Raw genomic sequence first — 17,835 nt, forward strand, 5'->3', positions numbered from 1 at the left:
TGGAAACACACACACACACACACACACACACACACACACACACATGCATAGGAGAATAAAACCTGCATCAGTGCATCCAATATGTCGGCAGAGTTAATCAATTCAGCGGTGCACTTATCAACTTGAGCTGCAAGACACGAGATTGACAGAGCAGCTCTGACAGAGTTTGATTTTCTGTTGCGGCTACTGTGCTGTGAAATTAGATTCACAGTCTCCAGCAGGAACCCCCCCACCCACCCACCCCATCATTAAGCCTCAGTCCACATGTCTGTGTTTCCCTTTCTGTGCGCGATAAGGGTGTTATTATATATCAGTCAAAAGTCACCGATGAAGAGCATCTGGCCGGGGCTCCCATATTGATTCAGTGAGCTTATACACTCCGCGCATCCTTTAGCCGTTTGATAAGATGTGATAGGCTGATAAGCTCCCTACGAAAACACTGTATACTTTGTTAGCGCCAGCTGCCCACATATTGAACAGGATTATTGATATGGCTAACAGTACTTGGCACTGTGTTACCAGACTGCTACACTTAATGAACTGCTATTGATTTCTCAGCAGGCGTCGGTTGTTGTAAAGCGCAATCTTCTTTCTTCAAGTGCGATAAATTGATAAATCAGTTTTCCAGACCCCCCCAGTGATGGAGACCCAGGTCCCGGCATTATGAGGTGCTTTCATTTGACTCCAGTTTCAGGGTGTGTGTGTGTGTGTGTGTGTATGTGTGTGTGTGTGTGTATGTGTGTGTGTGTGGATTACCCAAGATGATGAGTTGCGGTTTGCTCTTGACCCCCACCCCGGCGCTGGTGCCTGCAGCCATCTCCACGCGATACTGCACACCGGTCTGCAGACCCCCGACAACCACTGAACGGATGGTCGCGTCCACAGACTTATTGACATGGAATCGCGTTTCGTTGGCCAAACACCAGATCTGACGGAGACAAACGCGCCAGATGGAATACGTTGGAAGGTGGAATACACAGTGCGTTAATAAGAGTTTGGTGCGAGTGTATGAGTTTGAATCTACCTTGTACTCCTGGATGATGCCGTTCTGCTCGTCGGAGGGCGGAGGGTCCCACGACACGCTGATGGACGTGCTGTTATGGCTTCCTACTGTCAGCACTGTCACTTGCTGCGGAGGCGCGCTGGGTGCTGATGGGTGAAAGTGGTGAAAAATATTAAAGAATCTGTCTCACCCCAATATTCAGTGGAATCCGTCTCACCCACTATTTCAATTCATATTCATACAGTGAGTCACACACACACACAAAAAGGTGCTTTCTAAGCCCGTGTGACAGATGGCTGGCAGAGCACTCTCAATTTCATATCTTAATGGTTAGATTTTTTATTTTTTTGCTGCATAACTGCGATGCACTGGCGATGATACTGAATTTAAAATAGCTTTATATTGCTTACATTCCTGGATTATACACATCAGGCATTCAGGTCCAACTAGAGCTTTACTAATTGTTTAAATGATAACCGTTCCAAGCAGAGCAGGAAGTTTAGATATGAGTGGAATTGCCTCTGCTGGGCCCAGTATCTAACATCACTTCCATAATGGATTACCACCATTACAAGCACATGCCTCCAAAGTAGGGTTATTCAATTTTGCATATCTTGATGATATGAAAATCTCCATGTCCCATAATGAGGGTTTTGACATGGTTTTTCGACAGAAACGCGGAGCTGTGCCTCACGGTGCCAAATCGAAACCCTTCTCTAATGGGTCATTTTTAAAACTGGGTCCGATAACCTGCGCGGACAGAGATTTAAAGCGACTGCGGGCAACAGGAGGCGGACGCCATGTCTGTGCAACTGAGCAAATCATCCTCTCGCCGACCGGGAGGACTGCAAAACCGCTCTGGGCACAGAGAACCTCATGATTCCCATTAAAAAAATATCATTATGCTCAGCATGAGTGAATGGAATAAGTACTCGGAATCCAGTTAAGTAAAAAAAATAATAACGCTATCTGCTGCGGATCCGTGTCAGCAGTGAGATCAACAGCAGCAGAATGCAGAAAAGCCAGAGCAGGTGGGTCGGGGCGGTTGTCTTGTTTGCCACCTGGCCAGAGAGGAACATAGATAGCAGGACTTAAATTCTCCAGATGGACCTGGTGCTGTGAAAATGGGTGCTGAGAAATGCAATAAACAAGTGCACAGTGCCTCACACAGGCGTGGTGCACGGTGCACGTATAGGGGGATATGATCTAATAAAGCCAGGAGTGCAATAACGAGAGTCTGTGCCGGTCCTGAGACTGACATCTGGATAGCTTCCAACATCTGGCTCAGTTAACTTGTAAAGTTATAGATTTTTTGGGCGTTGGAAAGATGAGACAAGCCCCCCCTCACAACAAAAATGATTTCACTTCAAAGAGAGGCTCTATGCAGACGCTGCATGTCGGCAAAATATCTGACAGCCTTGAAATACAAAGGAATTTATTCAGCCGCGTGAGATGCAGTTTATTTTTATTACATTTAACAAATTGACTCAACCTAGTTTGAGGGTGGCTATATTCAGCTACTTAGACTGTATCGACTTTCTGAAGCAATTACTGTTAAACCGAGTGTCACAGATCTACTGTCTCAATGCAGTGAGGATTCTCAAGCTCCAAAAGCTAAATCGGTAATATAATGACAGGCCGGCCCAATTTAAAACTAAAGAAAACTTCGGATACGTAGGATATATTTATATACTGAATTCACCCATAGATCATGGACATATCACAAACACAAATGAAGCTTAGTTGAAACATGTAGGTGAGCTGTATTAGAAGGAAGCCTACTTTTATGAGTTATTATGAGAGCCTCGGGTGCATTCACATTACTTTTTGTTTTGAAAAGGCATCAAGACGGCCTGGCGTCCACATAACTCAAGGATTGTGGAGCTGTTAAAACAGAGAAGTTTCAAAATGAGGTTTTGAAATGATGACTTAGACCCTCACAGCCGCTTGTTGATTGTAGCCTTCACCGATTTGCCAGGCTCCTATCACATGACCCCCAACCTGAATAAAACAGCTGGCATTGGCCTCGACTGCCAGTGTAGAAGGCGACATGGATAATCAAATACAAGTGCTGCTAACCCTAACAGCTGTGGTGCAGTTACTCTGTATTTTACTTTTATACACCTCCTTACATAGCAGACAACCTATTGTTCGAGCAGACTGCAACTGTCTTGTTTACTCCGGCACGCAACGCTCATGTGGACAGATATTGTGCAAGTTTCATTTTCAAAACATAGTAGTATTGCTGTAGTTCATCATTAGTTAAATCCACTGAAGGAGAAAATCAATCTGATCCAGCAACACTTATCATTTGTCAGCTGCTAAATCCAGATGTTGGACATTTGCACTAGCACATGAATGCAGATTAATAGCTGGAAATTAAAAAAAATGTTGAGTAGTACACACTACACATCTGGACCGTCACCAACGTCCCTGGGTTTTGGCCAAAGGCACTCAATTCAGAAGGATTTTTTGTTTTATATAAAGGGATATTTACAAAACACAGTGAGAACACAACTTCACTACACTAGTGGGATATTTTCTCTCTTCTATTGCTAGGCAGTAATATTCTATTCTGTGATCTTCTCAAATGTTCAAATGCTCCATCATTCTGAATAATGCTCATTGCTACAGTTCAGCAAAAAATATTTAAAGGGCAAAAGTGTTGCATTACAATTAGATCCTCCTATGCTTTCTGCTTCATATGATTTCAGAGTGCCAACAGCGAGCATAGTAGAGTAGCAGCTTCTACACAGTGTGGGTGTAAATGAATAGAAGGAATAATTATAAAATAAGGGAAATGTGAAGCGTTGCAGAACGTCTGCACAGTAGCAGCTAAAATATACTTTCAGTTTCTCAAAAACCAAGAGGATGTTTTATTTATAACTACATGTTGTATGCATGTTTGTTTAGCTGATGTTCGTGCACCATCAAGCCACTAAGCTCCAGCTTTCAAACCCGTCACGTCTGTGCTGCTGCGCCCATGCAGCAAAGTGATGGAGCTTACAGTCAACCGAATATACGTCAGGAGAAGTCAGAGAGCATAAAGTGCAGCTCTGTAATTTCCGTATATGTATGAAGAACAATCCCCCTCAGATGAATAATGGCTGCAGCACCAGTAATGACTCAGGACTGCATAAACAACAAACGGTCACAGCGGCGGAGAAAAAGGTCAAAGAGGTCATAACGTGACTAATACTGGTAGTAAGGCTGATGAACGCAATTTAAAGTAATTAATGCCCCCGATGGCAGAGGGAACGTTTGGGTTTTTACTCACAGCTATAGTGCAATTAGACAAAAGGCACTTAAGCTGCCTAATGTCCTGATATAGAGGATATAAAGTGATAAACGCAACCTGTTATGCAAATGGTTGGAACAATTAAGCTAATTAATTCAGGAATTAGCAAACATTTCTATGTCAACATACCTGTCCCCATATAGCACAGGTTAATCTGGGAGGATCAGGGAGCTCTGTTCCGCACTGGAAGCCTTCGTCTCATAATATCAGTCGATCGTCATCCTCACAGCTAAACCTGCCTGAGACTATGTGAAACAGTTACCAGTTTACCAGACGGTTCGTTCTACCGATTGATTTGTTAATTATTGTAAATACCGTGGTGATCTAATTGATACTGTAACAGCATGAGAGCAGCAAGTGCCCTGGCTACAGCTAGCAAATCTAGTAAGTGCATTGGATTTGCTTTTTAAAGGTTGTGTTCATTTAAACCTGAATAACTTTTTCATTATTACAAAAGCAGCTTTCCTTACTTTTACACTTAAAGATGGTGCTTTATGGTGCAATATTATAATTTGTATTCTTTAGCAAGCAAAATCCCTCCTTTCTCATTGTTTGTAAATGTTGCAGATTTGATACGGAAGTATATGGTGCTAGAGTATGTTTTTTCATTGATAGTGTATATATATATATATATATATATCATTTAAATATAAAACTTGAAATTACTTTAGTTTGTGTATCAGTACCTTTGACCATTTTCTGCATATCAACACAGCAGCAATAATTCTAATGCAAATTGTTAAGTTTCCTATTGAGCTGTGCAGTTTACACAGTGTTAATTGTATACTTCAGTAGGAATAATTACACAGCATTATTGTTGCACCTGCATAATTAAGTCTACTGTTACATAGGTCATTGGTTCAGTTTCACAACCTAGAACTTTAATCAGTATTTACTTTATGTATTTTCACGTGTAACATTTTAAGTTGCTGCTGCGTGTCCCCTTGCCAAGGAGTTAATTGGTTCCTACCTGTTTTACATAGGATGAGGCCCGTTGTGAATCCAGATGTTTATGAACTTGTGTGTCAAGTTGATATTTATTAAATGAAAAGTTTTAAAGAGAAGTTGTAGCCTGGTTATTACCCAGAGCCCAGAGGAGACTGGAGAGTATCTTCTCTACCTGCGACTTCAGCACTAAACACGTTAACTTTTTTTTGCAGCAGTGCAGGATGGAGAGCCTGAGCACCCAGTTACCGACAGTGATGACGCTGACTTCATACCGCCAACTGCCTCCGGCCACATTGCTCACAACACAAAACTCATCGAAGGGTTTCAAGGATCATTAATCTTGATACACATTTCCCCCCCCTGTATGCAGTGAGAAACATCAGCTGTTCTGACCTCTGAGACCCCTGAGATGCCCCCTGCAAGGGTTTCACAAAGGCAATGGCACATTCCCAATCTACCTTTGATGGATAGCAACTGTTTTTCCTCATCATTCTGCAGAGCTGCACATTTCCAGCCTTAAATTTTCCGTGTCCCGCGATGCCTCGTTTCCAGAAGTACAAGTAGACACAGCGTCGGCAAAAAAACTCCAGTGGCATTTTAATTGGACTCCAGTGTGGTGAGTTTCTCTTTCTTCACCTACTGCATCCCCTGATCAAAACCTTTTCCACTGTGATCCCCTCATCATCAGACTTAAATGCTGTGGGTAGTTTTCTTTTACACTCATTCTCCCCTCATTACTAACTCGGAGTACAAGCCAGGTTCCACACAGTCAAACTAATATTGCACTTCCATGAAGAGGCCCCCCCCCCTCTGACCATCCAGCCGGCACAACACAACTTTTGTCAAATTGAGCATAAAAGTTCATTTAGACCTCGGGGATTGAAGTTTGACGAGACAATCCCATCCCAAGGGCCACTCCTTCACTCTTACCCAGAGAAGTGGATGGAGCTGATGTTGGATCCGTTGCCATGAGGGCTCTATAGCTGTTTAGCTGGATGACAATCAATAGCACTATGAGGACTTCTGGGTAAGGAGGTGGTACTTCCACAAAAAGGTAGTAAGTGGACCTTCAGTTGGGATTGCATAACGACTATTTCAAAGTTCAAGATCACATAAGAGCATCAATCAATCAAAACAGCAACCTATAGCTGGTAAGTCAACAAATGCATGCCAGTGATGGTGATAACCAAATTTTTAACTGTTAATAAAGACCATGTGCTTAAAAGCTCCAGAATAAAGCCACTGAATGGGACTTGGTTTGGGATTGTTTTTTGGTGATATCTGCTTATTAATTTAGCTCTGGTGTTTACAAAAAATTTCCACATTTTCATATACTTTTTGTTTATTTATTGTCAAGAGTATGCCATAAAAGGGATTGATGTTGACGGAGTTTGGGAGTTCAATGTTTTGACACAAACTGTGTTAAAGATAATGGATCAAAGCTTTAGTTAACTACATCAGCCAAGCAGCTTGTATTTTCACCCCTTTCTGTTGTTTGTTTGTTTTTTTGTTTGTTAGCAGGATGACGTGAAAAAAAACACTGAACAGAAAATGGCTAAACCTGGGACAGTGGCCAAGAATTAACCAATTCACCCAATTCCGCACAAACAAGTGGGTGTATTTTTATATTGCTTTGATAAACATTACAAAATAGGACATTATTTGAAATTTCCACTGATTTCCAAAGAAATAATTCATGAATCTTGATTAATCTAGGCATGTGTTTGGTGCAAATCCAAATAAAAATCCATGGATCAATGTGGTTTCATTAGGATGCTGTTGGGCCTTGGGGGAGTTATGCACTCTAATAGTTAATCAAATTATACTGCACATGGTACATTACATTAATTAAACAGTTAACCTAAGAAATGTCTCAAGAGGTGTTAACACCACCAAAGCCTATTGGTGATGATACTGTGTGTGTGTTAGTGAGGATGAGGGGTCGTATCACAGAGGTCTGGTTGGTGTGACACTGAGACGGGGCAGCAGGGGTCCACCGAGGAGCGGAGAGAGAGAGAGTTGATCTGTTTCTACTCCCCCACCCCCACATCGGCTGCCCACCAACCCCTCCGAGGCCTGGGCTTGTCACGAACCCCCACTGCGCTGTCTGGGAGACCTGTTTTCACACACAGGGGACATGGCACTGCAGCAGCGTGCGTGCGTGGGTGGGTGTACTTGAAATGCCATTATCCATTAATTTCTCGCAGTGAAGCCATTACCAACAGCAGCTAAATAAAAAAAAAAAAGGGAGATACGATAATTTACACCAGAGCTTCCGCTCACGCATTAGTGACTGAAGCTTACATTTGTAGCAACACTGAAGTCGGCAGACAAATTGATTTTTGTCTGCGAATCTGTCCGCTTACCTTCCTCCATGGTGCGTGCTGTCATGGATTCACTGTCTGCACCCTGGAACTCGTTGAAGTACGGCCGCACTTTAATCTCATAGACGATGCCCTTCTTGAGGCCGGGGAGAGTTATGTCCCTCTCCGAGGCAACCTTCAGGTCCTGTATCTGCCACGGCCCTGGGGAGGGCAGCCCTGACGTTTGCCGGTAAAGAACCCGGTAGCCTTGGATAAACTGGGATGGATTCTCCACCTGAGAGGAGGAGAGGAGAAGGGAAGAGAGGGGGGGGGGGTGAAGACATTGTGTGCAGTAACGATGTGGGAGGTGTCATACATCTGTGTGGAAACCGCTGTGGAGCCGTGGATCAACATTCACTTTGTGCCCTCTGTCAGCGGCAATGCACGCTCGGTTAATCACGCGCTGCAATTAGCAGCCGAGAAGCAGGAAACCATATGACAACGGGAGAGGGGTGTTCGCCACAGCTGAGCAGTGTCTCCTGAGCTACAGAACCTCAGTCAAAATAGTCTGAATTTCAATTTTTTTTATTTTTGCCTGTCCATTTGAGGGGACGAGTAAAATATGTAACAGACACAACTCATAGTAATGGCTTGTTAACAGGGACAGAAGCAAGAAAAAGCTTTTACAAGTGATATAAAGCAGCTGTTTATCATCGGAGCAGTCAAAATTATTATATCTTTTCTCCATCTTCTCTGCATGCTCCTCTCTCCCTCCCTCTCTCTCTGTTGTCTGCATGTCATTAACTAAATGATTTGGGCATCTGAAAGACTTATAAACACAGGAAGCAGCTCCGCCCACATTTTTGATCCCCAGTGACATTTGAAATAGAATTTATGGTTGAGACCATGAATCAAAATGAATTACCCTCCAACCAGCGCTCATTTCACTTTGCCATTGTCTTAGAGGACGGCTAGACAGTAAATCAACCACTGCCGTTTATGTTGACTCTGTGGCCCCTCCCGCAAAACCTTGAAATGATGGTCCACTCTTCTAAATCACACCAGTATTAATTATTATCAATTTGTATAAAAAAAACATCAACAGGAGGAATAGCCTGTAGACACTGAGATAGATAATGGTGGACACCTTCTTGATAACCTCCACCAAGGAGTGTTTGTTTGTTAGATAGCAGGGTTAGGGAAAACCAACACAAACACATTTCAATGAAATAAGGCATGATACCCTCCTTGATCAGGGGCTGGGTCCATGATTTATTTTTCTTTCTTATCTTTTGTGAGATTTTGAGAGTTTTAAGCATTTGTGTTGATTCTTATGTGTATGAGATATGCTTCTTTATATAGTAAATTTAAATATGGTTTCTGTTGGGCCTTGGTGCCCTCCAACAGCCATTCCACAGTTCTATATACATTTATTATTGGAGCTCTTTCAAACAATATAAGTTCGCTATTGGATTGGTCAACTGGACTATTGCTAGTTCAAGTTAGCAATGAATTTAGCTTTATTCGCTATTCACAATTTTGCTGTTTTTCACAGTGGCTTTTTGTATATTTGTGTGACTATTTTTGACATTTTACTCACTTTTAACATAGTTGTAAATGAGAATAAGTAAATTCTTGAGAATAAATAAAGTTTAACAAATTTAAAGAAAATGAAAAATATTCTATCAAAAAACACGGACATGGTTTGGTGTTGGTCTTCAACCTGTCCCGGTCTCAGTCATAACTGGAAATCTTGATCAATCCCAGACTTTTGTAGGGTGGATATGAGAAACTAAAGCACTGGGCTTCATGAAGATATACACAATGCACATAATAGTTATTAAAAAAACACAGGGGACCAGGGATTGGTGAGGATTGTATGTGACTTTTTGTTTCAGTAGAATGAAACTCTGTCCTCTTGACTTGTCATCAGAGTTTCATTCTACTGAAACAAAAAGTCACATACAATCCTCACCAATCCCTGGTCCCCTACAGATCGATCACAATATGCAGGTTTATCCTCTCACTGTGTTAGTCTAACAGCGGCATTACAGACCGTGGCTGTCATCCTGACAAGCATGAAATAGCACACTAGTGTAAACCCATCGTCGGTGTGTCATTAACCTACAGCAGCAGGCAGCTGAGACACCTTGCCAACAGACAGAAATAACATTCACTGACTGCAAACTTGTGACACATGTAGCACCTAATGGAGATGCATTTGTCCTGAATGGAAACATTAGTCTTGATTCCTGCATCATCTCAAACTATTCTAAATTGATGGAGCACCAGCTGTTCTGTCTGTGACTGTCTAGCTGCCCCCATCATGTTTACTCCGTGTCTGTGTGTGTGTGTGTGTGTGTGTGTGTGTGTGTGTGTGTGTGTGTGTGTGTGTGTGTGTGTGTGTGTGCACCAGTTTATCAAAAACACAGTGGCATGCCAAGTATATACTTCTCAAAAAGGATTAGAAAAAAATTGCTTTGCTGCTTTGAAAGTAATAGTATTAGCATAACTATATATTGTATTTCTTTAATGTCATGTTTGATAAATGTTGCTGTCATTTGTCATGTCACACACACTCTCCATAAATCACCACTATCTTTAAGAAAAATCACTTTTTACACTTTAAAGTCCTTTGCACAATACTTATAATTTCAAAGCAAACAATTAGTATGCAACAAGAAACTCAACCAAATCCAGTTGACCTGTTTTTAGCACTTGGACATACAATAAGTTTTATATTATACCATATATTTGTCTCATTTATATATAGCACACACACCTTTTATAGTCATATTCATATCAAATAACCATCTTGGCTATATACGAATGGTCTATATATGCATACATATTTTTACATCTATGTCAACATGAATTACAACTACAGTATATATCTTCGTGCATCATCCTGTGCCTGTGCCAGTTATTTCAATCTGTAGTAAAAGGTGTATATTATGTTCATTGCCTCAGCATTTTTTGTTTAATTTTCTAAATGTATCTTTTCTTTTCATAGATGTTATGAATACTCACAGTCCATGTGACCTGCACTGACGTAGAGCTGAGGACCACAGGGTTATGCATGCTGACCAGCACGTCCCCCAACTCCTTCTGCACGCGGCGGTGGTCCACTCCCTGTGCTGTAGGACTAATGTCTGGGAGAGAGGAAGAAGAGGAAGAGCACTTAGAGTGGAATAGTGATACTCACCACTTAGAATCCATTACAATACAAAGGCCACTTATATCTCTACCTTGTGTTCGGACAGGTTCAGACATGGGGCTGGGGTCTCCGAGCCCTTGAGCATTGACGGCCCTGATGATGAACAGGTAGACGGTGTTGGGTCTCAGGTCCTTGACTGTGTACTCAGTGGTCTTCACATGGTCTGCCACTGTCTGCCAGCTGTTACTCACTGACTGACTGCAGAGAGAACCAATCAAATCAGTTGAGGAGAATTGTTTTATTACTGTGGATGAAATAATTCATTGAGGGGGCAACAATGCACCACTGGGACAGGGAGAAACATTTCCTGCTTAGACTACACTTTTATTGTTTCACTCAAATAACAGTAGAAGTGAAATAGACAACCAATCCATTTTTTTTCTTGAAACTGTCCTGGCTTCGTTGAGTGCCCACAGAAACCCCCACATATGTTACTGCCATGAGAGTTCGGGGTCACTGAACGTAGCCCGAGGCCATAGGTCACAGACTTACCCAAAGGCCTCAATGACATAGGAGGACACCGGGGATCCCGCCTCTGGCCCCGGTTCCCATGACAACGAGATACTGCTCTTGGTAACATCGGTGACCTCTGGCTTGGAGGGCGGCCCTGGGAGGGCGGTTGCATTGTGAGACATGAAGTCTAAGAGGTCGGTGGAGTCTGACAAAGGAAGAGAGGCAAAATGAATACAATACAATGAATAGCAAAGGATGCTGGGATATAGAAAACAGTGATAATTATTCATATGGGGTTTCAGACCTCTGACATCCAAGAAGGCGCTCCACGATGTTTCTCCACTGGAGCTTGTGGCTACACAGGTGTACAACCCGGAGTCAGCCAGCTACGGAACACAGATTACAACATTATTTTTAATAATTAACAAACACTTACAATAGTGTGCAGCTTCCAACTTTAATAAAGGAAATAAAGCTGACTGGAAGACAGTAAAATCAAAGAGGTGAGACCCTATTCTGTGAAACTGCCCACTAAAGAGGTTCTCTGCTCATTTAAATAATACAAATACTTTCGGCTGCATTCAGGCCGTGCTGCGTTGCCGTGTTCCGCTAAATCCAATAACCCTTTAAAACTCCCAGGCGGTTCCTACAAGCTGTTACGTCAGTCCGGGCTCCTGAAGGTGCTTCACAGCTCGTAGTACAGTGAAAAAGCATGAACCTTCCACTGGCCTGCATTTGGATCGAGCAACACCCGAGAGTGGATGGAGAGGAAATTTTAACACCAGCCAATGAAAAAAGAAAAAAAGAAAAAGCAGAGCTACGGTAAGAGCTTACATTAATTTTCTTAATTGATTTCCTCCAATAATAGTCGTCCTCCCTTCCCAGAGCTATCAACATTATCATCATCAGTGCTGACACAGGAAAGAAGAGAGATGACTCTTCCATTTCATATTGGCAGAAGCCTTCGGGAGTCCCTGGCAACTACGCCATCTCTCCGGAGAGAGAGAGTGACATCGAGAGAGCACTCTGACACTGTGAGAGGACACTATATATTGCACTTCCTCCATTATATTACCCCCTGTAGACGGCGCTCACTGCTCCCCGTCCTTGAGTCCAGACTAAATAGCACACTTTAACGACTCATAAAAATCAATACACACTATTCATCTTTTAAAAGCTACCTGACTGCTCTTGTCCATTTGAATTTCATACGACTGATAGCAGCCGACAGATGACAGAGATTTAATCTTTCCCCCTGTAGAAAACAATAGACTTGTGTGTTTGTGTTTGGAACCCTGTGTGGACAATAACAGTAAATCATCTTTTATGGCTGTTTTTATTGACAGCGCAATGAAACCTGGGTAATCAAAGTAATGCAACACAGTTAAAGAATTAGGAGTCCTTCTTGCTTAGTGGTGAATCTAGGATTTATTCCAAATTAGAGGCCAATTGTGTGTCTAACCTCAGTGCACAAATCCTGATTCAGTAAGGGGCACCATAGATTTGAGCCGGGCCCAATGCCCCCCCTGGCCAATGCCCTTGGATTCACCCCTTTTACATGGCACTGTGCACATGTATTAGTTGTAGGTTAGTAACATGTTAATTGTGAGCACACAGTATGATTATTTGCAGACATACATTTTCAAGAGATTCATTTGAGATGGTGCAAAGCATTTGGATTAAATAATTCTCTCTAAGACTAATTAACAATTCTTTGTTCTTATTAATTAACCCCCGGGTCCTGATAAAATCACCATCAAGTGGTGGCGTAGGAAAGAGGAAGGGAATCTTGGTCAAATATTATGTTCATCAGTGGGATGCTCGTTATCGTGCAGTTAAATCAGATAGCAACCAAAAACATTTCGGTATTGGTTGGTCTTATTCTGGGGCTTTCGGCTACAATTTCCGACTGTTAATAATGAGAGTGTACTCGCCAACCGCCACTCCAGTTAATTGCTGAGATCTGAGAACACAGCTGCTTGTTAGAGTCGGATAATCATACATTTTAAAGTCCTAGGGTTTGTGTGCAACCTGGATGTTCATTAACTGCAATGGTACCATGTTCCCGGACCTCAGCAGTTAAAATGCAAGCTCGGGAAAGCAAGAGCTGGAACTATCCTTTAATGGTTGGCCATTACAAAGCTGCATGCTGACTCCTCTCCCGCTCAACTCTCTGTATCAACCATAACTCACCCTGGTGCTCTGGATCTGGAGGCTTCCGTGGTCGAGCAGTGAGAACCGCGGGTCCTTCCCCAGCAGGCTGGCCCCGTTCTTCCGCCAGGACACGGTGGGCTCGGGCTCCCCGGACGCCTGACACCTGAGCAGGGTCACGCCTCCCAGCGCCTGCGTTTGGTTGGACGGGCCCTGCCGGATGATGGGTGGTGGGCGGTCCTTCAGGGCTAAGGATAATAATCAAGGAACAGGCGTCTGAATGAATTCCAGTCGCAGTGTAATTGCGATGTCATTGTGTTGGCAGTAGAAAAAAAGTGAGGAAGGGAAACCAACGTGACCTTAACGCAAGGTGTTAATTTGTGATTGCACTCGTTGCATTAGTGATTGCAGGCCCAGTATGTTGCGGCTCAATCTGACGGATGTGTTGTGAGAGGAAGTGTTTTGTGAGCCTTTCCCACAGTGGGACAGTGCGCTCGTGGCACCGCGTCGCACCTTTGAGCTTTAATTACTAGGTGAGGATTAACGACGCTTCACCCATAGTGCTAATTACCGTACCATCCTCCTAACACCTCTCAACACATCCGTGCCCGTCCTTGCTCTTTCTGCTCTGACTCATGGCTTCACCACCTCCTTCTTGGCATCGCCCCCAACCTATGCACAGAACTAAACTCTGAATTAACATGCCAAGCACAGCAACAACACACCTCCATTAAAGCTTTTTAAAGCATGTTATAGCATCCAGAAAACAGCCTATGCTCTCTGGAACAGTAATTTATCCACTGTTGAATCTCTCTAGGCCTTGTAACTAACCCCCCCTCCAACCCCACGCTTTTAATTTCCTCAGTGCTGCTCTGCAGCTTTATCAGTTCTGTCTCCTTTCACGCAAGTGTTTAGAGCTGGTTCACCCCCCCCCCCCCCATCTTATCTTTCAACACAACAAGTCCTGGACAATAGGAGACAAATCAGGTACAACAGGGTGCAGCGCAGAGTACACTAAGAGGAACCGAGTGTCATGTGCCATTTTTGTAGAGGCTGAATTTTTCGCATTCATGAGGCGTTAAAAACGTGGACTTTGTTATGTTGCTGTGTTTTGGAGAGGAAATAAATGCTTCAGCTAGAATGGCACTCAGTAGAATACATCCCTCCACCAAGGCCCGACAGTCCCCTAATGAGACCACAATGAATTTTTGGGAACTGCACCATATTGCATTGCTCATGAATGTTAGTCCCCTAAACATGCCTGTTTTGTTTCACAAGCATCCATGAGCAATTTACAAAAATTTGGAAAAACTTATTCTGATTATATTAAAGAAAGTATACATATAAAGAATATCCTCTCTACACCAAAATTGAAGTGGCTCTTCTCTGACTCATACCGCATCCTTCCACCAAGTTTTGCGTTAGTTCATCCAGTAGTTTTTGCATCATTCTGCTAAATAACAAACAAACCAGAAGGGCAGTCTGAGAGCGCATACCTCTGCTAAAGCCGATGCCCTATCTCTCAATGTTATTCAGATTCACTCTAAAATTGTATGGATTCTTGCCTGGCCTATGGGTACGTCTGTGACCTATGTCCTCGGGCTACGTTCAGTGACCTCGAACTCTCATGGCAGTAACATATGTGGGGGTTTCTGTGGGGATTCAATTCAGCCAGGACAGTTTCAGTTAAAAAAAAAAAAAAAATCGGGATGGGTTGTCTTTTACGCTTCTACTCGTCATTAGAGTGAAAAATGTTTTGAAGAAATAAAAGCGTTGTGTAAGCAGGAAATGTTTCCCCCAGTCCCAGTGGTGCTTGTTAGCAGCACGGCCCACCAATGTAGCCCCCTCAATGAAAAGTGTCTTCTATAGTCCCACCCTTTCTCAAAAATGAAATTTGGTCCTATAGTTTTTGCGTGAACCTGCTGACGAACACACATAAAAATGCTTATGAAAACATAACCACCTTGGCAGCGATATAAAAATATTTTTTATATTAACCTCTATACTGAGTGATATACTGTGTAGCAGAGCATTTTCAGAAAATCATTACGTCTACTGTACAGCAAGATAACCGGATCCCAAGTGATCCTGGAGCCCACAGCAGCATTATATTGCTGTTCCTGATTTAGCCGTAGTCCAATAAAAACATAATCATAAACTCATAGTGGCGAGGTAATAAAAAAAATGGTGTTCACCACTTTCAGGCAGAATGCTTACTCGCTGTTCATGTTTTATTGTCAAAACATGTATATGGTAATTTAACATAATCAGGGCATAAATTTCTATAAATTCAATAACAATACTGCACAAAGCCGGAGTGGAAAGGTAACTCTCAGGGTTCAGGCTTGTGCTCTTTGATCCACAGCAGCGGCCACTATTAGCCTCTGGGCATCTTCAGTATCTGTAGGAATCTGTCAGACAGGTTCAAGTTCACCCGGAGTCGAGCTGGTGTCAAATGCTCACCCCCTATGTAAGGCTTGAAATATGGCCTCAGAAAAATTTGTAGCTTGCCCCTGCTTGGAGAGCGGAGGCTGTGGGTAATCTTGCATTCACTGCGGTTACAATGGAGTGGAACAATGACCCAGTTTCGCATCCACACAAAATTGTCAGACCACTTCTGTGGCATCTCAACTGTCTGTGTCTGTATGCTCAGCAGGCTGCAAACAACTTTCAGTGAAAAAAATAATGGCTGAATACGACTCCTTTGTTTCTGTCCTCACACACAACCTCCCTCTGCCTGCCAACTGGAGTAAATGTAACCACGAGAGAGTGTGGCAGTTCTTACACTGGCTGGAAGAACTGAACTCACTGAAGCCGGGCCCACACTGTGCGACGTTAGAAATGTTGTTAAATTCCAGCTCACACTCTACGAGTAAATCGTCTGAGATGTGAAGCCAGAGCTCAGGATTTATGTGCTGACATTGGACACGACCTGGCTACTCACGTTCTACTTTTTACCAGCTCCTCTCGATCAGCTCAGGACTTGCGTCTTTGCCAAAGAACAAGAAGTCGAAGTTTGCTTGATAACATTGCGAGCGAGCGTCATTCTCTGTTTTGAAACATCCTTAAAAGAGAAATCAAACTACATTTGATTCTACTTAGTTGTATATTCACCTACAACTGTACTGTAAATCCCTTATATATCTTTCTTTTTCTTACTTTCTGTCCAATTGCTTCGAACCATAAACTCCTTCGATTGTGCTTTTTGCTCAGATGCCTTGAGAGAGAAAAAAAGGTGAGGAGCTTGAGGAATTGTATGGAGTACTGAGGACAACCAAAATTTCGGACATGCCACAGAGTCACCTGATTGTCTGACCGGCGATCGGGAGCATCTGATCGCTCCTCGCACCCCCCTGTGCACGGCACGACAAATGACTCACTGTCAACAAAATTGAAATTCAGTGCAACTCTGAAGTCAGGTAAAAAGCAGGATGGAATCGCACAGTGACTGGTTGGCTTGATTCTGCACAAACACAACTATAGAAAATGCAGCAAGCCCCTTTACCTCTAACTGGATTATTTATAAACCTGTCTGTCACATGCCAGCGTGAAGCACTAATCCAAATCGGAAACCATCAGTGGAGAAGCCTCTCGGACAACCGGATGCAAAGTGATGATCTTCCACTCTTCGGTGACACCAAACTGTCCGGGCTTCGAAAGCTCCGTCCATCTTTGTTCAGCAATGAATCAAAAGGTATGCCTCCCATCCATTGTGCTCTGCAGGAAAATATTTGGATATTGATCCATCTCTTCTGAGTGACAGAACAGGAGCGATTTCCTCTCTAAAAAAGACTTCAACAGATGTTAATTTAATAATGTGTGGAAGGACACGCCAAGAAACAAATGGAGAGAAGGGCATAAACAGCTCCCAGCTGGCAGCGGCTCAGCACTTAATGCCGACGTTAAAGCTTTGTCAAAAAAAGAGAAAAAAGCGCAAAAAGCGTCTCTCCATCAAGGAGACAGTTTTATTTCACACAGTTTCAGTCTTTTAGTCGAGCCGCTCACATTTACCACAGCCGGGTGATGATGAAAAGGATGACTGTGGGTGACTGGCTTTCAGAACGTACAGATGCATCTTCACCTTTATGTGTGTGGGCAGACAAACAGCTGGTGATATACTGGTATTCAGTGTTTTATTAGGTCTGGAAGATGCTGAAAGCCTGTGTGGGTATGTTTCATCTCATTCTAAGGCTCAGTCTGCACCACAATAAAAAGGCATCAAAGACAAAATAACATTGACAAGGTTTCTAAAATATAATGCATCTTGTTATAGCTGACCCAGTTAGTGCTGCCTTAAATCTGAATGTTTGGTGGTTGGCACTTTTAAGGGGCTTTCAGTTCCATCTCCTCTATAAATCAAATTAGTTTGAAAAGGCTGAGTTTAAACTTTATATCAGAGAAGCAGTGGTGTCTCTGTCATCTACTTATTTAGTTATGTGGAGAAATCCCTCTGGACGTTATC

General features: G+C 42.9%; 1 protein-coding gene across 1 annotated transcript in view; it reads right to left on the reverse strand.

Moving 5' to 3' along the window:
- LOC133019376 (roundabout homolog 2-like) overlaps nucleotides 1-17,835 on the reverse strand; it is an 88,167-nt gene that overhangs the window by 13,815 nt on the left and 56,517 nt on the right. Inside the window, exons 10-17 of the mRNA XM_061085828.1 lie at nucleotides 13,416-13,621; nucleotides 11,527-11,608; nucleotides 11,262-11,427; nucleotides 10,801-10,967; nucleotides 10,583-10,704; nucleotides 7,616-7,847; nucleotides 1,025-1,149; nucleotides 757-928 (exon numbers count right to left, since the gene is read on the reverse strand). Of these exons, the coding sequence (XP_060941811.1) occupies nucleotides 757-928; nucleotides 1,025-1,149; nucleotides 7,616-7,847; nucleotides 10,583-10,704; nucleotides 10,801-10,967; nucleotides 11,262-11,427; nucleotides 11,527-11,608; nucleotides 13,416-13,621 (1,272 nt within the window). The remainder of the gene's footprint in view (nucleotides 1-756; nucleotides 929-1,024; nucleotides 1,150-7,615; nucleotides 7,848-10,582; nucleotides 10,705-10,800; nucleotides 10,968-11,261; nucleotides 11,428-11,526; nucleotides 11,609-13,415; nucleotides 13,622-17,835) is intronic.

Source organism: Limanda limanda, chromosome 14, assembly GCF_963576545.1.
Source record: "Limanda limanda chromosome 14, fLimLim1.1, whole genome shotgun sequence".
Classification (NCBI taxonomy): domain Eukaryota; kingdom Metazoa; phylum Chordata; class Actinopteri; order Pleuronectiformes; family Pleuronectidae; genus Limanda; species Limanda limanda.